Source organism: Cnephaeus nilssonii, assembly GCF_951640355.1.
Source record: "Cnephaeus nilssonii genome assembly, chromosome: 16".
In the NCBI taxonomy this organism is placed as follows: domain Eukaryota; kingdom Metazoa; phylum Chordata; class Mammalia; order Chiroptera; family Vespertilionidae; genus Cnephaeus; species Cnephaeus nilssonii.
Genome location: NC_137087.1, coordinates 38,389,684 through 38,416,198, shown reverse-complemented (window position 1 = coordinate 38,416,198; position 26,515 = coordinate 38,389,684). Strand labels below are relative to the sequence as shown.

At 40.1% G+C, this 26,515-nt stretch overlaps 2 protein-coding genes across 5 annotated transcripts in view; one reads left to right on the top strand and one right to left on the bottom strand.

Moving 5' to 3' along the window:
* MARCHF5 (membrane associated ring-CH-type finger 5) overlaps positions 1-16,026 on the bottom strand; it is a 48,339-nt gene extending 32,313 nt beyond the window's left edge. The window contains exons 1-2 of the mRNA XM_079793472.1: positions 15,690-16,026; positions 1,410-1,612 (exon numbers count right to left, since the gene is read on the bottom strand). Of these exons, the coding sequence (XP_079649598.1) occupies positions 1,410-1,612; positions 15,690-15,724 (238 nt within the window). The 5' untranslated portion in view covers positions 15,725-16,026. The remainder of the gene's footprint in view (positions 1-1,409; positions 1,613-15,689) is intronic.
* The window catches only part of CPEB3 (cytoplasmic polyadenylation element binding protein 3), a 180,239-nt gene continuing 169,674 nt past the window's right edge, over positions 15,951-26,515 (top strand). For 2 of the 4 annotated variants that reach the window (XM_079793470.1, XM_079793465.1), the window contains exon 1: positions 16,167-16,290. The gene's annotated coding sequence lies outside the window, so the exon portion shown is untranslated. Of the gene's footprint in view, positions 16,049-16,143; positions 16,353-26,515 lie in introns of those variants that run through there. The other 2 variants (XM_079793468.1, XM_079793471.1) reach the window with 2 other exon arrangements.

Here is a 26,515-nt window from a genome sequence, read left to right as displayed (position 1 = left end):
TAATAAAAAACTCCCTATAAAAAATGACCAGGACCAGAGAGCTTCACTGTCATCAAACATTTAAAGAATTAACACCAATCCTTCACACACTCTTCACAAAAAATGTGAGATCACTTCCCAACTTGTTTTATGAGGCCAGTATTATTACCCACATACCAAAATCAGTTAAACACACCTAATTTAATAGAAATAAAGAGTAAGAAAAGACAGTTAAATATGAAACCTTAACTATGACTTTAGTGAGCCAGATATCAATGTAAAGATTGCAGCAGTAATTGTTTTCCTGATATTTAAATTATTTAAAACACTGCTCTGATATTATAATAAAAATTTTTGGATTACTCTTTTGAGTTTACTTTCTCTAAAATCAGTGGTATGCATGAAGACCCATCTAAATGTTTGAGAAACGCTACTTTCTCTACTATGCTACTTTCCTTTCATAGAAAGCTAGCCTTTCTTCCTATGCATTATTCTAGAGAAATAGACAACAATGGAAATTTTGTTTGCTCTTATTATTAAACTTCTCACATTATAAAAGCACTTCTTTTATATTGCCTCATTTAAAAAAATGGGTCTGATTTCAATATGTATAGCACCTAGAAAAAGCAACATATCTAGTAATTACTTCCAATTTCTCCTTGAACTTACTCCCCCAAAAGTCATTATTTTCTTCTGACCTTCTCAGAACCAAATTGTCTTCATATACCTCTTGATTACAGCCAAGGATATTAAAAATGTTTATAATTGGCATGGCATTAACATCAAACGAGGAAAAAGATAGCAGTTCATAAACATATGGCTGGATGGAACATGCTGACTAAATATCAGTGTTAGTACTGCTTCCTTTCAACAGTCTGCTATACTTTTCTTCAATGCTAGCACGACTTTTGGTTGTTCCTTGCTCACCACTTTGCAGAAAAAGGAAAGCAGCTTTCAGGCAAGATAATCACATAAATAGATTCCAAAGAAGAGTTTAACATTGTCTTTTATTAAATTTTTAATTTCTCTACTTTTATTCCTTAATACTGAATTAAGAATAAGTATTAGAAAGAAAACACTATTGTTTTCTTTTTCTACACCAATAGTCTCCAGAGAATGAGGTTCTTTAGTCAGCTTTTTATTATAGCTTTGTTATTTGATTTTATCCACAAGGTTAAGGTCCAAGTTCTTTATCCACTCAACCAAATGAAAACATTTAATGCACAGACTAATGGATGGATCTAGGGATATATTTAGGATAATGTAAACTGTTAACAAAACAAATAAATGCCTGACATTTAGAGGAAACAATAGAAAAAGAATAAGAAATTCACAAAAAAGCAGAGATGGCTCACTTTAAAATAAACCCAAGATCACAGAATTATGTATAATATCATTTATATCTGCATTGCTTTTAAGGATCTTCTTACCCAACTTTGGAAAAACTATTAAGTATTCAGCATTGCACTGAGGACATGCCACTCTGGCGGTACTGTTTCCTCTTTGTTTTTCATCCACCCAGCGCTGTAGACAAGCCTGGTGCACCCATTTTGTAGATCCTCTGCACCTGCATGGTCTCACCCATTCAGCAGTTCTATCATCTTCATCAGTGGCAAAACACACCCAGCAACTTCTGTAAATTAAAAGAGAAAATGACATTATCTTTAAGACCCCAACTTTCTCTCCACTGCAGCCCTCACTTAATGAGATGACCCTACTATGGTATTATAGAACCTCTATTCTACATTAAAAGACTGAGGAGACAAAACCATCAGTACATTTCCAGTAAGAATAGCTTCTTTTTCTGGTTTTCCTTTTATTCATCTGCAGAATTGTTGTTTTTATGTAATTCCCTCCATCTTCCTAGTAATTTATCTTCTGTAATGAACCAGTGGAAGCAAAGCCACAGGCTGCTTTTGTGTTATAAGACTTAATAATTCTTTGATGAGTGGTAAGCACAGAAGTATGTGAAATTCAGTGTTCCCCCCATTTCAACACTAACCTTTTAACCTCTTGAACTTGGAAAACTAAAGTATTGTACAAGTGATTTCACACATGGTCTCATTCAATTTTCAACTGAGGGAAAACCCCCGCCCATTTTTCTGGTAAAGCATAACTATAAGAAAAGAGAAAGATGGTTAAATTAAAAAACAAACAAACAAACAAAAACCACACACACACACACACACACACAGCAAAAAGGAAGAAGAAATGACATCAGGATAAACTCTTTTAGGAAAATGACATGATAAATTTGGGCCTACATGATTCCATTATAGGTATGATTGGTTTTCCTTTTGAGTTATATTTATTACACTTGAAGTTTAGAAGTCTCAAGTATGAGATGTTTTCTTTTTAAAGGTTCAATCACATATGCCAATCAGAGAAGTCCATTTTTTTAATCCTCACCTGAGGATATGTTTATTGATTTAGAGAGACAGGAAGGGAGACGGGGGTGGGGGGGAGGGAGGGGAGAAAGAGAAGAAACATCGCTTGCTTGCCTCCCGAATGAACCTCAAAACCTAGGTATATGCCCTGACTTGAATCGAACCTGTAACCTTTTAGTGTATGGGACGATACTCCAACCAACTGAGCCACTGGGCCAGGGCTGAGATGCTTCTTATATTAAGAAAAAATTCTATTGATATGGTTAAATTTATAACGTTTTTCCATTTTGCTTTTATAAGTACTTCAGGAGGTCTAACTTGTTCTTGTGGAACTAGGTTGCAATTCCTTATTTTTTTCCCAATTAACACAAGTTTCAACACCAAGTTCTATTAGGGCAAATATAATTTAACTCAGTGAGACCATTCACCCTCTGCCCTATTAAAGTATGAATGTACAATTGGAAACAATGGCTAATTAAAGCTTCTTACCTACTGTGCATTTTTCACTTAATTAGATAAGTGACTTCCGTCAGAATAACTAGCCTAACTATGCTCAGTGGGAAAGATTATATAGTCAGGTACTATAGGTGGGTGAGATCTTCAGTTACTGTAGAACATGAATTTTGTGTGCTCCAATGAAAACTTCTCAATTAGAATAGAGGAAAAAATGGGACTGTATTCATGGCAACAATATCCAAAATTATGATTTTACTCAGCTTTCAAATTCAGTCAGGTTTCATACGACCAAGGTAAGAATGGGAGGTAGGCAGCCCTTGTTTATTAGCATGCTGACACTCTGGGACCCACCGCAGCCACGCTGTCTGGACCTTTCACACTATCTTATTATGGTTATCCAAAAATGCCACCTTCTCCTTTATCTTTTTAAAAAATTGTACTATGGTAAAATATACATAACAAAATTTTAACAAAATTTATTAACCATTTTTAAGAATATAATTAAGTATACTGACATTGTGCAACTATCACCACTACCCATAGTTTGAGTTTTAACCTTCAATTTTTGCATAAAATTTCAATTGACAGGTATAGAGCAGACAGACCAGTTAATTAAAGTGTTACATATTTTCCCCACAACTGAGGTGATTTTGTAATTATATTTATGTACATCTGGGAAATGAGATATATCATTTTGGTAACAAAACATAGGAAGACTATGTAGAAACTCTCTAGGTTAGTATAAATTTTTCATTTCAACAATGGAATATATATGTAGCTAAGTACAGTTGGACTAGCATAATTAATCAGTATTAAGATGAATCAAATTTTTAATTAAGCCAATTTTAGTCATCAGGAAAAAAATGTGAAAACATACCTATTAAAACTATCCTATTTATGTAGCATTTTAGGTAGACTTAGAAAACACACACACATATATGTCTACTCAGGACCATCTTAATAGGTTGTATCAAATGAAATTGCCTATATTTGTGTTTTTTACTCACATCAATGGCAATTTCATATTTTAGTCTAACAGGAATACTTGTATGTATATTCCCCATAAATTCTGGATAAGTATAAGTTATTTTCCCCCAACATTTTATTATGAAAAATGTCAGTGTCAAAAAAAGGTTGAAAATATCTCAGTGAATACCCATATTCCCAATATCTAGATTCTGTAATTCTTATCATTAAAAAAAATATATGTTTCTATTGATTTCAGAGAGGGAGAGGGAGAATCAATGATCTGCTGCCTCTTGAATGCCCCCTACAGGGGATGGAGCTCATAATCTCCTGGTTTATGGGTTAATACTCAACCACTGAGTCACATCGGCCGGGCTGTCCAATTTTTTTTTAAATTATCATTTTGATATATATGTGCTTTACCACATATTAATTCATCCATCCATTTTATTTTTTGATGCATTTCAAAGTTGTAGGAATAAGTATAGTTCAGCCCTAAATATTTTCACAGTTTACTTTTTAGAAGGTATTCAACTGATATGTAAGGCAGGCACTTTCAGATTTTTTATAATTTCACAACTATGGTAGGTTAGATGAACTATAATTTACAGTGGAAACTTATTAGGAGTCAAGCCTGATGTACAATACAATTTGAAAACTGCTGGTGTGGAGTAATGGCAGGTAAAAAAAAAAAATCAAGAGATTGGAGAAAGCCATCTATATGAAGGAGACAATTATTTTATTTGCTTACGTTATAAATAATTGTTTCTGGTGACTTAATATTTTTGAGGAGGAGGAAAGGGTGGAAGGAAGGAGGAAGAAGGGGGAAGGGAGAGAGGGGGAGTGGGAGAGGGGCAGAGAGATGGAAGCATTGATTGGTTGCCTCCCATAGGCACCCCAACCAGGGATAGAACCTGAAATCTAGGAATTGAACCCACCACACCTTTCTGTGTATGGGACCACACTCCAACCAACTGAGTAATACTGGCCAGGGCTAAATATTTTTTAAGTTCAAAAAATGTTAAGTTCTAAAGAATTTATGAACTTATTTACTACCTTACTAGGTATGAGTTTAATCTACCTAATATGGAAAGAACACTGATCTGTGAAATAGGGCCAAGGAAAATTAACTTGAAGCATATAAAAATGGTCACATAAATGTTTTAGGCTAATAGCCTATAAGACAAAATTATTAGTCTTCAGGGCTGCAGAACAGGAAGGAAAGGAACAAATAATGTGTGTGAACCCTTTCTTTTCTCATTAAAAAAACAAACACAAACAAACTTCTGATAGACTGACCAGGAACATCACCTGAGAAGTCTGATATAATTATGCTTCCCTTCTTTGTTTCCCCATACCCTTCTCCCTCCTTTTAAGGAGAAAATAGGTGTTTGAAAATAATGGGTTTACAGTTTCTCCAAACTTAGAATTGAGGGGAGAGTAGAAACTTGTGTTTTAATGCATCAACTTTCCCAGCAAAAAATCTGAGGTTCACTCTGACAAAACCAGCTTTATGTGCCCAGCCTCCCTCCCAATCACTGTAATCTGGGGGATAGGATTACCTTTCCTAAAGCTTGGAATGGGGAAGGACTAACTGCCTAAACTACACACATAGATGATGTTGCAGGAAGAGTAGTTTTCCATAAAAAGAATGGGATACTATTTATTCCTTAAAAAGAGGAGAAATTGGCATGTGCCCTGACAGGGAATAAAACTGTGACCTCCTGGTTCATAGGTCAACGCTCAACCACTGAGCCACCCTGGCCAGGCTATAGGTGTTTTTTTTAGGTTAACCAGTTTGGGGCAGATTTCCCATCATATATAACCTAAACCAGTGGTCGGCAAACTGCAGCTCGCGAGCCACATGCGGCTCTTTGGCCCCTTGAGTGTGGCTCTTCCACAAAATACCACGTGCGGGCGCGCACGTACAGTGCAATTGAAACTTCGTGGCCCATGCGCAGAAGTCGGTTTTCGGCTCTCAAAAGAAATTTCAATCGTTGTACTGTTGATATTTGGCTCTGTTGACTAATAATTTTGCTGACCACTGACCTAAACAATTTTGTTACACAGTGTGAGAAACTGAATATAAGAGATGGCCCCTTTCCTAGCTGATTTGGCTCAGTTGGTCTGTGGACTGAAGGGTCCTAGGTTCAATTCTGGTGAAAGGCACATGCCTGGGTTGCAGGTATAATCCCCAGTGGGGGGCATGCAGGAGGCAGCTGATCAATGATCCTCTCTCATCACTGATGTTTCTATCTTTTCTCCCTCTCCCTTCCTCTCTGAAATTAAAAAATATATTAAAAAAAAGAGATGGCCCTAAGACAATCATATAAACAATAGACCTTGTATTTCAATGTGTTAAAGTGCATATTACTATGTCAGATTTTTAATATTTTAATAGCTGTATTTCAATATACTTTGTTTCATTTCTGATCCTATATATTTTGTTTTATTCTTTCAAAACATTCTGAGAAAGATCCCATAGATTTAAGTAGGCTGCCAAAGTTGTTTGCAGCATAACAAAACATTCTGTTAAGATCCCCTATTATAAAGAACTAGCGTTCCGTTGCAGGAAAAATCCTGCAATAGGGTTTCCTGCTGCACTCTACCCAGCCCTGCCTGCTCTCCTCCCTTCTCCCCTGCCCCGCCTTCTCCACCAGCCTGCCCGCTCTCCTCCCTTCTCCCCTGCCCCGCCTTCTCCACCAGCCGCCTGCTTTTCTCCCTTTTCCCCCGGCCCCTCCTCCCTTCTCCCCCGGCCCCACCTCTGCTCCTCCCTTCTCCCCCGCCCCGCCTTCTCCCTTCTCCCCCGGCCCCGCCTCCGCTCCTCCCCCTGGCTTGCTTGCTTCTCCGCAGCTTTGCTCCCTTCTGCAGCTCTTGGCTTCTTTCTACGCTGTATTGATATGCAAATTAGCCACCATCTTTGTGGGGTAATTTGCATACTCATCCTGATTGGTTGGTGGGCGTGGCTTGGGCGTAGCGAAGGTGCGGTCAATTTGCATATTTTTCTATTATTAGGTAGGATTATATAAGTGATCATGAAAGTGCTCAAGAATTGCCTGGCACATATATAACTACCAAACTAACACTAGCAAGAATGGCAATGATAAAGATAAAAAGATGGTGTCAACTTTACATGTATGCTTAAATTTTATGGATGCATTTCCTTATCTAAATTAACACATAAAACAATTCTGCTTGGCACCTGGTATTTACTGGAAAAAGTCCTGGTTTCCTACCCTACTCCTACTTTTTCAATAGGTCGCCACCACTACTTAAGATATTCACTCAAATCCTCTCAATTCATTTTCTTTCAAGCCTCCTGCTTGCTGATGTACATACTATTTTAGTTCCATACCTTCCTACAAGCCAAACTGGGGCATATTAGTTTACAAAGTATGTAAATGGAGATCTGGAAATTACCACGGTAGGTTCAGTGATCAAAGAACAAATTACTATTATACTGTAAAACAGAACTAAACTAGACAAATAAAAAAAATTACTTATTGCTTAAAATAAATGTACAGCCTTACGGTATTGGTCATATCATTAATCTATATGTATAAAATGCTACTCTATAAAAGACCAGTCACTTGATTCTACATGACTTAATATAATTTTTTCCAGTTACATATCCTTCCTAATAGTAAAATTTGTAAACAGTTCAAAGAATGGCTAGTTGGCCTTAAATCTAAGATTACTCAAGATCTCCTCCTAAATCAACTTGAGTACCTATTAAGTACATTCATCATTCGATGCCACAAGGAACAAATATATGTATAGAACTAATATAGGCATACATTTAAAACCACCACATAAAACATTAAGTGCTAAGAAAAGATGTTAGATGCTATATGTAATACAGGAATGTTATGACAATAAGAAACACAGGATGAAATAGCTGAGATTTCATGAAAAGGAAAGAACTACAGATGGCAATTCAAGTTGGGTTGGAAAATGAAAAAGATAAGGGTAAATGGAAGTAAGAAATGCAGCATAACCAAGTTTAGAGATGGAAATGAACATAGAGTGATGGACAATGAGAAGACCAAAGTGCTGAAGTAGAGGTTTTAAGATATAGATATTACAAACCAGTTGCGAAAGGATGGATGATAAAGATAACCTCACTTCATAGGGTTCACTTGTGAGTCATTCCCTCTTTATACGATTAATTAACTATTTAAAAAGTATGTGAAAAAAAGGGGCAGAAACATCAATAAAATAGTTTCTTGGACACAAATTAACTAAGCAAGATACGTAATCTAACAAAACAGCTGGCAGTACAGCCTCTCTTTGCAGACTCAAATTGCAGGTGTTTATCTTGGACTAGAGGCCCAGTGCATGGATTGTGCACTGGTGGGGTCCCTCAGCCTGGCCTGTGCCCTCTTGTAATCAGGGACCCCTCAGGGGATGTCGGACTGCCGGTTTTGGCCTGATCCGACATCCCCTGAGGGATGTAGCAGTGTGTGAAGCAGCAGGCGGCTGGAGAGGAGCCTAAGCCAGGGCCTGGGGTTGTTGTGCCTGCACCGCCGCTAGGCGGTAGCACTGCTGCGGAAGCGGGAGAGGCTCCTGCTTGCCAGCCGTGAGCCCGGCTTCTGGCTGAGCGGCACTCCTGCTGTGGGAGTGCACTGACCACCAGGGGGCAGCTCCTGCACTGAGCATCTGCCCCCTGGTGGTCAGTGTGTGTCATAGTGACCGGTCGTAACAGTCGCTTAGGCTTTTATATATATAGACTAGAGGCCTGATGCATGAAATTCATGCAAGGGACTCAGCCCTTGCAGCTCAGCTTCGTATGGAAGGTCGTCCCACTGTCCAGTCTAATTAGCATATGATGCTTTTATTATAATTAGAAAAATCTAGGAAATCAGACTCCTGCCCTAGAGATCACTGATGAAAACTAGAGTGTAACAGAACAGAATAGAACAATTCCAGGATGTAGGAGAGAGCAATGAAACAAGTTTTAAATTGCTGCTGTTTTATTATATGTAGTTCCTTAATGTATTTGCATGGCTGTTTTATGGAACAGAACAAGCACCATTTAATTCAGAACAAGTTTAGAGATCCATACTCCGGTTCATGGAAGGAAGGCCCAACTTGACAATGGAAAAAACTGCACACTGCTTGCTTTGTCTAAGGACTAAAAGCGTCATATCCCACGTATTGTGAAATGGGAACTATGCCAACAAGACTAAAAATCTCTATGTCTGTTCACTCAAGTGGAATGGAAGTTAAAGTTTCTGGATTCATCAAAGAGATATAACCACAAATCATGACACATTACCAAAGGGCAAAGCTGAAGAGAAATACATCACAATGAAAGAAGTCATTTATTGAGCATATACCAGTATTCATACCATACCCTTTGTCTGACCTTCATAAACTCTGAAAGCATAATTATCTCCATCTTATATAAAGAATCAAAAGCCCAGAAAGGTAATCTGCCCAAGACTTCAGTTAAGCAGAAAGGTATTGATGCAACCTAGGCCTTGACTCACTCGGCTTTTTTCACTGCACCATGCTGCCATATGTTTAGTGTATTCTGGTAAAATTTTCCATTTCTCAATTCTTAGGCAATTGTAGCCAGTACAAGAAATGCTGTTTCATTTTTGCTGCCATAAGGAGGTTTCACCAGAGATCTAAAACCCTTCTAATTGACTCCAATGTGCCATATAAATATTATCATCTTTTATCATCTTATGAATTATGGCATGTAAAGAATTGGGAGGCATGCATGTATGTATGGCAAGTAAAGAATTGCTACATAAATTTGGTTAAGAGGTGAAAAATATTTCTGGCTGAAATGTTCAGAAAAGTTTTATAAATGAGGCAGAACCTAAACTGGGTCTTAAATGGGTAGAACTTTGAAAGACAAGATTGAAAAGAAAACCTGTTCAGAGGACAATGAGCAAATCAGTTTGGCTTGGGCAAAAGACATGTACTTATGTACTCTTTTTTTTTTCTTCTTATTTCTTTTTTTAATATTTCAAAGTACATGCCCTTGACCGGAATCGAACCCGGGACCCTTCAGTCCGCAGGCTGACGCTCTATCCACTGAGCCAAACCGGTTTCGGCTGTACTCTTCTTTTTTCTTCTTATGTATTCATTCTTAAAGAGAAGCAACACTTTGAAAAGATAGCTGGTGCCAGCCATATACTCTGTGTCTTAAACATAATAGGAAACACAATAAATGTGATTACGGAGGGTCCTGAAGGCCAGGCTCAAGAATTGAAACTTAAGCTTAATAAGCAATAAGAAAACAAATGGTTTTGAACAAATAAGACAATTGTTTAAACAGTGTCTGTAAGAATATTCTAAGCACTAGTATGTCATAAATAATGGGGGGGAAGACATTGTGATTCAACAGTGTTTTCTTGTAGAGAAATGGGATAAGGGAATAGTTTCTGTTTTCAATGAACTTCCAGTTGAATGTGCATGTTGGTGGTGGTAAAGGGTGAATGTAGAAGGCTCTGAGACACATAATAGGTGCATTAAAAAACTTACAGCACTAGCCGGTTTGGCTCAGTGGATAGAGCATCGGCCTGCGGACCAAAAGGTCTTGGGTTCAATTCCGGTCAAGGGCACGTACCACTTTTGCAGGTTCCTCTCTGGCCACGCCCTGGTTGGGGCTTGTTCAGGAGGCAACCATGATGGTTCTCTCTCTTTCCCTCTCTCTTCCACTCTTCCTAAGAATCAATGGAAAAATATCCTCCGGTGAGGATTAACAAAAAAAATAAATAAATAATAATTTACAATACAATGTGACATACTAGAATGAATGCATAAAAGGTTCTATGGAAACACAGGAAATAATAACTTACTCTGCCTGAAGGAGTTGTGCAATGCTTCAAGATGATATATGAGCTTAATTATAAAGATGGGTTAAGAGTTAGCCAGGTGTTAAAAGGGAAGAAGTAATTTAAGCAAAAATAAGGAGATAAAAGAGCAGGATATATTCAGAGGACAATGAAGTGGAATGCAGAAAATATCCTTATGGTAGGTTGGAGTTGGATTATATTAGTAGGTCTAAACTCCTTTACTGGGGTCTTGAAAGTTTAGATTTTATCCTATAGATGACATAAAGACTGGCAATTTTTAAAGCATGGAAATGACATGATTATAATTGTGCCATGGCTAATTCTGATACCACTCTGAAAGTCAAAATAGAAGAGAAAAACTGAGTTAGAGAAAGTAGAATCCATAATATCTGATAAGCAAATGGATTTGAAGGGAAAGATGCAATGAAACAAGTTTTAAACTTAGGTTTTATGGCTGGTAGACTAGAAGAATGGTCTTAATAAAGACCAAACATCAAGAAGTCAAGATATGTAAAAAGGCAGGGAAATATCAGTAGTTTAGACAGGTTAAGGTGCTAGTAATAAGTATACACAAGTAGCAATGTCTATTGAGCAGCTAGAAATGAGACACTAAATTGTGGAAAGAGATCAGGAATAAAGACACACATCTGAGAGTCACTCAAGTAGAGGTGAAAATGAGATAGTGAGTATACTTTTCAGAGAAGACTGACAAGTGCTGAGGATTGAACCATACTTAAGTGATTGAAGGGAGTAAAAAAGATGATATACGAGGAAGAAAAAAGCGAAGGTAAATAGTATGGTATAACAGAACATAGTTTTAAGAAGTTAGGGGGTGGTGGATCCGTTTCATCTTCATTACATATATTAGTGGGTGACCTTTAGTATACTTTTAGTAGAGCTACAGACAAGAAAGGGAAATGAAAGTCAAATTATAAAGAGAGATAATAAAGAGAAAATAAAAACTAAATGTCATAGGAAAATGAATTAAAAAGAAAATATGTTTAGATATTTTATATCTTTTTTATTGCTGGATATCACAACTCAAAACAATTTTTAAAAAGCAAATGTAGATTTAAATTTTAGAAACAAAAACAAAACTATTTGTTATATATGATATATAAGCATTAAACAAAGAATACTGGAAAAATATAAATCCATTTATAATAGTATAGTGAGGACTGGGGTTAATGGTCAAAGGGGGCTTAGTGAAGTTTCTACTTTTTACATACAGATGGAAGTAAATATAACTAATTGCTAATGATTTCATTCCAGGTATTGCTCTGTAATTGTCAAAATGGGATAGAGGTGATTGAGAAAAAGATGTCAACTGACAAAGAAAATGAGAAGTTGCTTTAATGGAAACTACGATGGTTCTATAAATCAGAAGATAATAGAGGCAACATGATCCTATCAGAATATTCTCTAAAGGAATGTACATCTGTGATTGATAACACCCTCACAAAGTGAAGATTCTAATTCACTTTGCACGGCAGGAGGCAGGTAGGGAGAAGATTCTTCTCCTTGCTTTTCCTTCATCTGACTATCATGGGGACACTGGCTACATTCCCTGCTTACTCACCAGGTGCAAGTCAGGGATGCAAAACAACCTCAACACATTCCTGAGTGTTTACTGGGAGACAGGGTATACAAAAGTCAGGTTTCCAGAAGCATTTCTCGGCAGGCCCAGACTTTGAACCTGAGGTCCATTCCTGCAGTTTGTTACCATATCCTTTGTATTCTCTATACATTTAATTCTAATTTTGAGAAACATTAGAGAAAGTAGATGGTGATAGAATAATATATGACAGACGCCTCCTTAAAATAGTGTGGCAATGAAGGAAAGAAAAATTGACCAAGGTTCAGAGAGCTTAATATAAAGGGTTTGAATTTATAAATGGTTATCATTTCAGGGCAATGATTTGTAAACCTAAATCATTCATGACACTAAAAAACAACCCCTTTCCCAACTACTCTCAATTTAAAAGGCTCGAATAATAAGTTTACATAAACCGTTGTTTATTGTTTATAAAATGAAAGGCAAAAAAATGAAAGGCAAAATCCGTATCTATCATCTACCTATCTACTTACCTATCTATCCTTTCCACCTACAAATACTGCAATTGCTAAACTAAATTTAGTTACTCACAAAAGACAAGGCAATTCAACTTCATATATAAATTGCCATTGGTTTAAAAATCCCGAAAGACTGAGTGGTATAAACTGAACATACCATTCATGTTACAATTAAACACCATCTTAATTTTATTTGACAGTCATGGAACACAAATCTCACTAGAATTTAAGTTCCATATGAGCATTTTTTGGTTATGGTTACTACCATATATAAGGGCCTAGAATGATACCGAGCATATGTAGGCACTCAAAGAAATCAACATATGGATAAGTTTAGGAGGTAAATTCTGCCCCTCAAAAATTGCCACGCAAAGACAAACTGGGGGGAAGCCAAAGTCATGGCAAGAATTATGGGCCCCAACAGGCTGACATTTTATTCTGTTAGGCCTATGAGTATTCCTCAAATGAACCCATTCATATCTATAATAATAAAAGCGTAATATGCTAATTAGACCAGACATCCTTCCAGACAACCTTCTGAACGAAGCCAGGGCTGCAAGGGAAGCCCGGGTCCCAGGTGCCTGCCAGCTGCCAGAGGGATGCCGGTGCCGGCAGCCCGGGGGAAGGAAAGCCTACTCTTGCACGAATTTCGTGCATCAGGCCTCTAGTAGTAACTATGAAAGAGATGGGGAGAAAATTGCCACACTGGTTTGTTATATTAGAAACTTAAGTAACTTATGTGCGCCTAATATATGAATAACATTTTATTGTTTTATAAAGTTCTTACACCTCTTCTCATGTTACAGTCCTGTGAGAAAGAATATTCCCATTTTATAAATGACGATGTATATAACCTCAGAACTTAACTCCAAAGTCACATAGCTAGTAAGTAGCAAAATGAGAATTTCAACATTTTGATCTCTAAATTAACCCAAGCTTTTCTCACTAAACTATACTATCTCTTATCATGAAATAATCCCTTATAGTTTAAGGTAGTGTTTGCAACCACATCAGAAACACCTGGAAAGCTTTTGAAACTATAAATGCTCAGGACCCATCCTCCAGAAATTTGTGATCTAATTGGTCTTAAGCCATCCATCCATCCATACTTTAAAATGCTCCCCAGGTGATTCTAATGTGGAGGCAGATTGACAACTACTGATTTAATAAAAGATAATAAAGGTCTTTGAATACCATCTTAAGAATCTACCTTGAGGTATGTCTAAAAGGTAAAGGTTAGGGTAAGCCCATATTACAGTCACCTGCTTGAGTAAATGCAGCCAGAATTTCTGTGTTTCTGTTGAGAAATTTTAAATGCCTCACTAGCACTCCTTGGCTTTTTACTTTTATGGAAATCTCCAAAGAGCATATGAAAAGCAGATCAGCTTTTGGACACACAAACTTTTCTAAAAGTCACTCACATAGAAGTCAAAGCAGCAGGCCCTCAGTGGAAAAAAAATATTTAATTACCAAATACCCTGCACCAGAGTAGCATATTATCTGATTGAAATTGGCAGTGATAGAAGGCGGTCTCCTGGGGGCATATTTTAGAGGTCCTATGCAATTTGCCACTTTCTAAATTGTAAGAAAACAAACAAACAAACAAACAAACAAACAAACAACTGGTAAATTATCAGACCCCTAGACAACTGAGGAAAAAGAAAAAAAAATCATGTAGTATTTTATTTATAAAACAAATATGTATTGATGACCCGTGGAGTACAAGGCTTTGTTCTAGCATTCAAAATAAATACTGATGACTAAGTTTCTGCCTTCCTGGAGCCTGTAGATTATTTACACACAAAAAAGTTGTCAATAAGTTTGACCTGAATCATGGTCAGCTGAATGGACCATTGGGTAATCCCAGCTGGGGAAAAAAGTCAGCAACATGATTTCTATTAACTTAGATGTCTCAAAACTCTAAGCTCCAAAGGAAATGTCCCATTCTGGGAGGAGTTGCTCTCTTGGGTGATTTGTGTTCTGGTTGTTGGTGGATCCAAACAGCGTTTAACCAGATAGAATCGCAACTAAGGGAGGCGCCTTTCATTTGACACCTTGCCGCGGGACCTTTGCTCAGCACAAAGAGCAGGGCAGGGCCACTTGCTGAGCTCGGTGGCAAGTGGCCCTTGAGAGTTGTCACCATCAGTAGGTGCATTTAGCCTGTCGCATTGGCTATGCCAGGAAGTTAAGACCAGACGAGGGGGAAACTGTGGACTAAGGCTCCAAAAAGTCAAGGTAGAACCCAAGGACTAGAAATTGAACAGCAGAGGGCGATGCATCCGATTTCACAAAAAGTTTTATGGACTGGAGCCCCCCCCGCCCCCCGGAATGGGCAAGTGGCCCCAACCTAAGATGAAACTTCCTCGTGAACTCAATGAAATCGTCAAATAGGCTAAGTGTTCGGTGCTGGGCTCCGGGGGCTGTTTTCCGTAACCTCTACACTTTGGTGTGACCGTTAAAGCTCCCGGGCGGACACTCCTGACCTTACCGCCTGGGAGTGGGGATGGGTCGAGGGGGAAGGAGGGCTGAAGTCAGCCCATCGGGCTTTCCAAAAGATGGCTTATCCTTAGATTTTTTTTTTTTTGGAAAGAGCCTTGAAATTAACTGTAGGAGGATCATTCCCTTTTTAAGACAGTCTGGTTCTTCTTGCCAGTGACATCGCTGACAAACACGTTACAGCACAGTTGGGGTGGGGGGGGGGGGGGGAGGAGACTACAAAATAGGAAAAAGAAACTCCTGCTGTGGGTTCAAACGACTCCCTCCCCTTTCAAAGCGGCGTTCCCACAATACGAAACGCTCCTCCTTAACCAAGTTTCGCTTTAAGTCTGCGCACCCCGGCCGCCGGCTCGGTCCCCCAAGTACGGACTCCAAACTTTCTGCCCCTCATCCGGTCCCAGGCCCCGGGACTCCCGCCCGCCCGCCCGCCGGGCTCGGTGGACGGACGCAGCGCCTCGAGGCCGGCGCGGGCAGGGCCAGGCTATCCGCGGCTCGCGTGCGCCCCCAAAGCTGCCCCTACCTGTCCAGCATCTGCTGCAGGGCTTGGTCCGGCATCTTCCGTGGAGCCGGAGCACTCGCCTCTCCAGGGGACCCGGTCGGGGCCGGGCCCAGGGACAATAGCACTGAGAAGCGGCGGAGTAGGCCTCAGTCCCGCGGCGGCCACGAACCCGCCTCCCAGCCTCCGGGGTCAGCTCTGCGAGCCCGGCGGCGGCGCTGCGCGGCCTGCGGGCGTCCGGAGGAGGCGGCGGGGAGCGAGGAGGAGGAGCCTGGGGCGAGGAGGCGACGATCGCAGCCCGGGTTCCTGCCCGTCGGCCCGGGGTTCCGGTCCATGGACCGCGGGCGCCGAGTTGCTGCCGGCGGAGGAGCTACCTCTGTGAGGTAAGAGTCCCCGCCTCCGTGCGCGCCGGGGTCACGACGCAGGGCGGCCCAGAGCAGCCTGGGAGATGTAGTCCTCGGACCGTCCCCGCCGGAGGCTGCACAGCCCGCCCCGACCACCGCCGCCGCGCCCATCGCCGCCCGGCCGGCGCCCTCCCGTTTCCTTCCTCCAGGGGGGAAAATGTGCTTTGGGCCGCTTTCCAGGAAGCTGCAGGATGTGCCGCTCCGCTGTCAGTAGCAACAAGGTCAGCCCTCCCTGCCTGTTTCTTTCCTTCTCAGCTCTTGCCTTCAGGTGGGACCGAGCCAGGTGAGGGGAGGGGGGGGGGGGGGGGGGGCTCCTGGGCCATTTCTCGGGTCTCCAGCTCCGGCCGCGGCATCGGTCATCGTGGCGGGGGTTGGGGGTGGCACCAATGACTGCTGAAGCCCTCGGCGCAGGGGCCAGCCCCTGCCGCGCCTGAGCTCATTTTGGGGAGTTACACAAGCCTCGCAGGGGATCGGATGCTCTAATGCTGATGTTATTCCTGTGGGGCGGGTGGGCAGGGACTGCCTGGACCAGCCGGTTCCCACCCGAACCAAGTGTGTTTGGGGGTGGGGGGTGGGGGTGGGGAGAAAATAGGATCTCTCCCTCTCCGCGAACCTCCTAAAATGTGCCTGGGCTTTCGAGCGCTCGCCGACGGTCTCCAAATGGAACACGTTGGTGAATAAACAGCTCTTGCTTACTCAGCTGTGGGTTGTCAGGGGTGTTTGTTTCTCTCTCCGCTGCTGGTCCCTGTTAACCATTTCTAGTCGCCTTGACGCCTCCAAGCAGGTGGATGTGTGTGTGTGTGTGTGTGTGTGTGTGTGTCTCGAGGTGGGGGGTGATCAAAAGGGAAAATAATAATAAATCACTGATTGGGTTATTATCTGACGCTCTAGGGGGGCAGCTTTGGCGGGAGGAAAGAGCTGTTGGCTAAAACGAATGAGTCCTGTGGCGTTCTGTAGTGCTGTGCTTGGTAGGACGTCTGGTAGTTTTCCCTTGGTTATGCCTCATTTCTGCTGCAAGATATTTGATTTTTCTTTAAGTTAAAAAGTCTTGTTTAAGCTCTCCCCTTTTTAAGCCCCCCCCCCTTTTTAATGTAGAATTTTAAAATTAGCTGTTAATTCTCTGTTTAAAGTTTGCTTCCTGAATATATTTGAACTGGAGTGTACCTTGCCAGCGAGGGAAAAATAACTTGTGTCCAGAAGTTTATTTGGCCTCCAGTTTCTGAAAGATGCTTTTATGAAAGGCTTTGAGAATTTACATGACGAGTAATAATGAATGCTTCACTTTTTTCTTATGAGATGAGAAACAGGCCCCGCGAGGGGATGGACTGTGTTTCATTTAATCAGGGTGTTTGATATTTTAAATTCCTATTTACTGCTCCTCCTACTGTATAAGCCTTCTCTTACTGTGTATTTATCTCTTAAGCAACAGCCACAAGAGATGGATATATGCATTCCGCTCAAAAAATAGAATTTGATTCTACTTTGTTAATTAAGTAGGCCAGTGCAAACTCGATTTAGTTTTATGATTTACACTAAATGTAAAGGAGTTCTCACCTCATCTTAGAATATCTATATGAGCCCCAAATTGGAAAGTAATATGACACAGTTATTTTGATAGCAAAGCTGTGTGCAGATTAACATTTTTTCCCCCAAAAAAGGATTTGATATTAGCATTTGCATGAAAATTCTGTTTCCTGGCTATGTCACAAATCCTTTGAAATAGAAAAAAAAGGGAATGCTGTTTTTCATCTTAGGAGTGATTAGCACCTGACCTAGTAATTTCACTCCTTGGTATCTATCCATGAGAAATAGAAACATATGTCTATACAAAGACCTGTATGCAACTGTTCATAGCAGCATTATTCGCAATAGCCAAAAAGTGGAAACAACCGAAATACTCATCAGCCAATGAATGAATAAACCAAATGTGGTATAGCCATGCAATAGAATATTATCAGGTGTGAACAAGGAATGAAGTTCTGATACATATGACAACTTGGATGAATTTTGAAAACATTATGCTAAGTGAAAGGAGCCAGTCACACAAAAAAACCACATCTTGTACCATTCCATTTATGCTAAATGTTAAGAATAAACAAGTTCAGATATAGAGATTAGTGGTTGCCTAGGGCTGTAAGGGCTGGAGAGAAATGGGAATAGACTACCAATGGATATGAGGTTTCTTATTGGGGTGATGAAACTCTTTCAGACTTAAAGTTGTAATGGTAATACACATGGTAAATTCTATTTCAGTTTTAAAAATAAAAAATAAAACAAAATTAGATTCTGGTGATGGTGGCACAGCTCTGAAAGGATACTAAAAGAAATTGAATTGTACACTTAACATGAGTGAATTATGTAGTGTGTAAATTACATCTCAATAAAGCTGTTAACAAATGTAATTAGCTACATTTAAAATGTTCAGAGGGCAGCTAAGGAGAAATAGATAATTGATAATTCTTCATTATCAAACTTTAATTTTTTAATATTTCTAAATTAGTATGGGAAAATAATGGTTAATAAAACTCATGAAATAAATTACTTCCTGGCATTTGAAAGAGTGACACATATACCCTGAATTTCAGTATTGTCTATCAATATTGTCTTGGCTCTTGCATTTTCAAATAAGACTCAGAATAATAGGAATTATAATTTACTTTCTGATTTTGAAGGGAAAAAAGTCTTAATTATTTAGATCTTAGTCTGACCAAAACAAAATTGAAATGCACTCCTGCATTTTACATGAGGTTTTGGTTTATGGTAACTGATATTCAGCCAAGAGAGTAACATGACTACAGCCAAAAATGTATTTTCCTAAATGATATATTTTGAAATAGAAATTAATCTACTGAAAATATTTAAAGATTCTCCCAACTTCCGAGGACAAGAATAAGGATTGACAAGGTAGAATTATCCTAAAGAGTTATGGAATATAATATTAATAAACCAGTAATGGATTTAGAATGGAACTGCTCTAAATATGTCAGGGAATTTAAGATAGTATGTTACTTTAATCTCCTCCTGTCACATTTATTTTGAACAGTCTGCCAAAAGGGGGCCCTGAAGGTATTCATAAAGATAGTATAAAGTATCCAGGTGCCTCCAAGGAGAATTGTCAATTACCAAATTTGAAAATAAACTGCAGCCTGAGTCCACATTGCTGGCCACAAAAAGTTCTTCAGAAATTTATTCAGCAAATATTTCCAGAGAACTTATGATGTGCCTGGGTACTCCTGTAGCACCCTTTACTATAGGGCATACAAATTATCTAATATTGCTTAAATTTTAAAAATAATAAAACAAGGCACTTACATATGAAATATTTCATAATGATACATGGCAGTATATGATGAAGTGTCAAATGAATGGCATAGAAAGTGATGTAGAAGTTTAGAGGAGAATGTTATGGGCTAGTGAATTAAAGATAGCTTTGTGAGCCAGGCCAGTGTGGCTCAGTGAACCAGAAGGTCATAGTTTGATTCCTGGTCAGGGCACATGCCCAGGTTGCACTCTCAATCCTCCATAGGGGGAGGTAGGCAATCAATGATTCTCTCTCATCATTGATGCTTCTATCTCTCTCTCCTTCTCCCTTTTTCTCTGAAATAAACAAAAAAATATTTTTAAAAATCTATATATATAAAAGCCTAAGCCAGTGATGGGCAACCTTTTGAGCTTGGTGTGTCAAACTTCACCAAAAAACTGAGCATAACTCGGGTAGTGTGTCACTTTGAGGAAAAAACATTATTTCGCAAATGTTTCATCCTCAGGAGCAGCAAATGTTTGATCCTCGGCATGCGGCCGCCTCAGCTCCACGTGTCAGTGCTGACACACGTGTCATAGGTTCGCCATCACTGGCCAAAGTGATCATTACAACCAAACAACCAGAAAGAACAACTGGTCGACCAGTCACTATGATGAGCACTGACCACCAGGGGCCAGATGCTCAATGCAGGAGCTGTCCCCTGGTGGTCAGTGAGCTCCCACGGCCTTTCTTCCCCCGGCTAGACAACCTCCCGAGGCCCCTCCCCACACTGGCCAACCTCCCACAACCCCTCCCCCCACCACCGCTGGCCAACCTCCCCCAGTCTTTCCCTTGGGGCCCCAATTGGGGGGCTGGCCAGCCAACCTCCCAGGATCCCTCCACCCAGCTGTCCCGCTGGCCTCCTGATAGGCCTTGATTTCTGGCCAGGCAGAGGGACCCCATCTGTGCACGAATTCGTGCACCAGGCCTCTAGTTATATATAGAAAAAGAGAGCTTTGTGAAACAAGGGAAATTTAGGCTCTGCCTTGTAGTAATAGGAGGAATTATTTGGGTGAAGAGGTAGAGAAAGGTCTTGAGTCTGGATAAAGATGAAAAGATATAGATAAAGGAGTTAACCTTTATAACTGTAGGTCTCTGTTGAGTTAAGGGTGGACGATAAGGTTGGCTGGTTAAATAGGGAAGTTAAAAGGCCTTGAATTTATTAATTCTTTTATCAAATATTTATTGAATAGGCACCATTTATGTGGCAGGCACTAAGCTAGACACTGAGGATACAATAATGAGCAAAAACCTTTGTGGAGTTTATAGTTTATAGTGGGAGAGAGAGGAAATCACATGAATACATTTTAATTTTTAAAATGTGGTACACAGTGTTATGAGAGGTTAAGAGTTAGGGATTTGACCTAGGCAGAGGGTTCAGAAAAGGTTCTCTCAGTAACTGTCCATTGTGCTGAGGCCTGAAGAAGACCAGAAGTTAACTAGATTAAGGAAGGAGGGAAGAGCTTCATAGGCCAAAGAACAGTATATGCAAATACCCTGTAAAGGAAACCTTTATGATGAATAGTAGTAACTGACACAGAGAGGGGACTTGGGGCAAGATGGGACCAAAATGGTCAATCGAGTGATAATCTCTGAATAGCTTCATAGGCCAATTTTAGGAATTTTGCCCTTATCCTAGAATCCTGCGAAGAGGAGTTTAGCTATAAGAAATCAACTTCATTCTGTAGGAAGTAGGAGCTTAACTTATTGGTGTTCCTAAACCTGCTATGATTCGGAGAAATCCGATCCACGTGCCTTTAGTTGTGCCCAATAAACTGTTGTTTTTTTAAGCAAGTGTCCTTAGTGATTATTAGGCCAATGGTATCTCTGCAGAAATACTGCAGTTCAACTCAAGCCTGGGTTGAAATCTTAGCATTGCCACTCAGAAGCTCAGCGACTTTGGGTAGGTTATTATATCTCTTTAAGCCAAAGTTTCCTCATCTCCGGGGAGAACTATAGAACCTACCTCATTGAGTTACTAGAAGGATTAAATAAGAAATTTCATTTAAATTGTTCATTATAATGCTGAGTACCTGGTTAAGAATTCCATTGGTGTTAGCCCTTAATTATTACTAAAAATTCTTGTTTTTTTAAAATATACTTTATTGATTTTTTTTTACAGAGAGGAAGGGAGAGAGAGAGTTAGAAACATTGACGAGAGAGAAATATCGATCAGCTGCCTCCTGCACACATCCTATTGGGGATGTGCCCGCAACCAAGGTACATGCCCTTGACCAGAATCAAACCTGGAACCCTTCAGTCCGCAGGCCGACGCTCTATCCACTGAGCCAAACCGGTTAGGGCATTGCTAAAAATTCTTGAGCAAAATGAGAATGGTTTAGGGGGATTAATCTTGGCAGTGATATGCATGTGTGGGTTGAAAACAAAGGCAAGTTAGGCCTGGGCTGGGTTTCAGTAACTTGCCTATGGTCTGCAACTGTTGTCAAGTTTGCTTTAACACAGCTATAAGTTTTTGAAGATGCTTAGATAAGCTTAACATTATATACTAACTAATTCTCAAGTATATAATGTCCAGGGGCTTCTCTGAAGGAATTTTTTTGGGATACCTTGTTCCCCAGAATACATTTTATTGGATTAGCATCTATACATTTTACTGGATTACTTTGATCTATTTTTAAAAAATTACTCCTCATCCGAGGATATGTTTTTATTGATTTTAGAGAGGAAGGGAGAGAGAAAGATAGAGACATACCAATCGGTTGCCTCCTATACGTGTTTCAACTGGGGATGTAATCTGCGACCTGGGTATGTGACTTGACCGGGATTTGAACCTGTAACATTATTGGTGTACAGGATGGTGCTCCAACCAACTGAGCTACAGGGTTCAATAGACTTTTAACCCTGGACAGAGGCTTCCCTGCCACTTGTAGAGGACTGTCTAAAACTGCCTTACTTGCTACTCACAGAATAGAAGCCTTTACAAAGAGTAAATAATTTTTACCAAAAAAATGATCATTTACTAATTTGCCTTTTCTACCTCCTCATCCATATGTTGGAAGACCCGTTTCTTGACATAATCCTTGCTTCAATTCCTCCCTCATGGTTGTTTCCCTGGGATATGCAGTGGTGTGTCAAGGATAGGCAAAAATCACAGGATAACATGCCACATCTTCTTGTATCTTGTTCCAGGAGTATTTATGGGAAAATGTATATGTAAATAATTATTGAGATTAATATAAAATAATTTTGAATGCCAACTGTAATTGAAAAATAAATTTTTTTATCTACTATGTTTATGTTTATTGAATTTATTGGGGTGACATTGGTTAATTGAATTATATAGGTTTCAGGTGTACAATTTTATAATACATCATATGTACATTGTATTGTGTGTTCACCACCCCAAGTTGTCTCCTTTGAAAAATAAAATTTAAAAAATAATTATTTTTCTTTATTTTTATTTTTTTAAATATTTCTTTATTGATTTCAGAGAGGAAGGGAGGAGAGAGAGAGAGAAACAACAGTGATGAGAGAGAATCATTGATCAGCTGCCTCCTGCACACCCCCGACTGGAGATGGAGCCCGCAACCCAGGCATGTGCCCTTGGCTGGAATCGAACCTGGGACTCTTCAGTCCGCAGGCTGACGCTCTATCCACTGAACCAAGCCGGCGAGGGCAATTATTTTTCTTTTTAAACAAACATGGATATCATAGAGCAGCAGTTCTCAAAATGTGATCTATCAGACCCCCTCAGACTCCTTGAGAACTTTTCCAAGGGGGTATGTGAGATCAAGACTATTTTCATAAGAATACTAAAACATTATTTGCTTTTTTTTTCACTGCATTGGCATTTACACTGATGGTGGAGGAAACTGCTTGTACCTTAGGACTATTAAAGGCATTGGCACCAGATTGTACTAATGGTTATATATTCTTCACCACTATGCACATGCAGTCAAAATAGAACAAAAGTTCACTTAAGAATCCTTGATTAAGCAATAATTTTTTATTTTATTAAATCTTGACCCTTGAATACAGATATGTTTTTAATATTCTGTGTGATGAAATGGAAAATATGCACACTTCTGCTGCATCCAAACTATAATACTTGTCTCAGAGAAAAACATATGATTAAGATGCAGGCCAAACTGGCTGCTCATGGCACACTATTTTTACCTCAAAGACTGACAATCAAAATTCTAAACTTTTGAGCTGTTAAGAAAGTGAAACGACATCTAACAGAATGGGAGAAAAATTTTGGAAATTATGTATTTGAAAAGGGACTGGTATCTAGAATATATAAAGATTTATAAAAAGTATATTTTTTAATTGATTTCAGAGAGGAAGGGAGAGAGAGATAGAAACATTAATGATGAGAGAGAATCATTGATTGGCTGCCTCCTGCACATCCCCAACACTGGAGATAGAGCCTGTAACCTAGGCATGTGCCCTGACCTGGAATCAAACCGTGATTTCCTGGTGCATAGTTCCATGCTCACCCATGAGCCATGCCCGCTGGGCTATAAAGATTTTTTACAACTCAATCATAGAAAGGCAAATAACCCAATTGAAAAATGGATAAAGGATCTGGAATAGACATTTCTCCAAAGATATACAAATGACTAGTAAGCACCGCCAACATTAGCCATTAGGGAAATGCAAATCAAAACCACAGTGAGATGCCACTTCACTCTCACTAGGATGACTATAATAAAAAGATGAATAATAACACACGGTGAGACTGAAGAAATTGGAGCTGTAATACACTGCTGTTGGGAAGGTGAAATGGCGTGGCCCCTTCAGAAATGGTCTGGCACTTCCTCAAAATGTTAAGCATAAAGTTTTCCTATAACCCAGCAATTGTACCCCCAGGTATAGACCAAAGAGAAATGAAAACATATGTCTACACAAAAACTTGTACATGAATGTTCATAGCTGCATTATTCATGATAGCCAAAAAGTGGAGCAAACCAAATGTTCACCAACTGATGAATGGATAGATAAAATGTGCTCTGTTCATACAATGGACTATTATCCTATATAATAAAGAGGTAATATGCAAATTGACTGTCACACCCTCACAAGATGGCTGCCTACAACCAGGCTGGCAGGGGGGTTAGTGAGGGACGACCAAACGACTGCACAAGCAGTGAGGGGCAACTAGGCCGGTGGGGGTGAGGGAGCAGTTGGGGGCGACCAGGCTGGCAGGCAGGTGAGTGATTAGGAGCCAGTGGTCCAGGATTGTGAGAGGGATGTCCCCGGGATTGGGCCTAAACCAGCAGTCGGACATCCCCCAAGGAGTCCCGGATTGGAGAGGGTGAAGGCTGGGCTGAGGGGACGAATTTCGTGCACCAGGCCTATAGTCCTATATAATAAAAGGCTAATATGCATATCGATCGAATGGTGCATGAATTTCGTGCACCAGGCCTATAGTCCTCTATAATAAAAGGCTGATATGCAAATTGACCGAACGGTGGAACGACTGGTTGCTATGACATGCACTGACCACCAGGGGCAGACACTCAGCGCAGGAGCTGCCCCCTGGTGGTCAGTGCGCTCACACAGGGGGAGCGCCGCTCAGCCAGAAGCCCTGAACCAGGCTTATGGCTGGCTAGCGCAGTGGCAGTGGTGGGAAGCTCTCCCGCCTCTGGGGCAGTGCTAAGGATGTCTGACTGCTGGCTTAGGCCTACTTCCCCCGAGGGTTTCCGGATTGTGAGAGGGTGCAAACCGGGACCCCTCCACCCCCAAGTGCATGAATTTCATGCACTGGGCCTCTAGTCTATAATAAAAGTGTAATATGCTAATTAGACCCAACAGCTGAATGACCTTCTGGACATCCTTCCAGAAGAAGCCGTGGCTGCGAGGGCCAAGCCCCTTGCACGAATTTCGTGCATCGGGCCTCTAATACTTTATAATACATTTAGGTGAAAGGGGAAAAATAATGAGCATTAAGAACCAGAGGAAAAACTGTGAATCATTTCATTAGGAAGAAAGAGGAAAAGATAATCTTCCTGAAAGTCAAATATCAGTAAATCACATATGTCAAAATATTGCTAAAAATCTGAGTACCAAGATTTTCTTATGAATCAAACTTAACACTATACTACTCTTTTGATTTTAAAGTAAAATTTGAAGAACGCTTCTGTAATTTTGTGCATCAGTGGTAAACATAGCTTTCACTTTACTTTCTATTTAATTCTCTAGGTAGCTACCACCAGCACCTTCATCCTGTCCTGCCTGGATGATACAATAGCTGATCTTCTAATCAACTGTCTCTCTGTTTCCACTCTTACGCTCACCATGGTCTGTTCTTCACACAGAACCCCGGTGGTCTTTTTAAAGCATAAATCAAATCATGTCATTGCCTTGCTTAAAACTCCCCAGGGGATTCCAATCATACTTAGAACAAAACCCAAACTCTTAGTTTAGCTCAAAAGGCTCTACATGGCCCTAGTTGGTTTTGCTCAGTGGATAGAGCATCAGCCTGTGACTAAAGGGTCCAGGGTTTGATTCCGGTCAAGGGCACATGCCCGGGTTGTGGGCTCAATCCCCATTGTGGGGCATGCAGGAGGCAGCTGATCAATGATTCTCTCTCATCATTGATGTTTCTATCTCTCTCCCTTTCCCTTCCTCTCTGAAATCAATAATATAAATATTTATTAAGGCTCTACATGATGTGGCTTTTGCCTACCTTTCAGACCTCATCTTGTACCACTTCCCTCCTTGTTTACTTGCTCTCTAGCTACAATTGATTAGATGTTTTTTCCAAAGCTGGGGTCAGAAAACTAGGGCAAGGGCCCAATTTTGCCAGAAGCCTACTTTTATCCTGCCAGGGAACTAAGGGTTTTTACATTTTAAAAGAATTTTAAAACAACTGCAACAAAAAGAACAAAAACAAACAATACACAAGAGACCTTATGTGATTTGCAATGCCTAAAATTCTATGTGGCCCTTTTACAAAAAAAGTTTGCCAACCTCTGATTGAAAGGCTTATTCCTGCATTAGGATCTTCACATTAGCTGTTTCCTTCACATCATCCACCGCCAGCCTTCACATGAATGGTTTCCTTTAATTCAGGTGTGAGCTTAATTCAGATGTCACTTCATCATTGAGGCCTTTAATGACCATCTACACTAATAAAAGAGAAATATGCAAATTGACCATACCTCCGTGATGCCCACCAG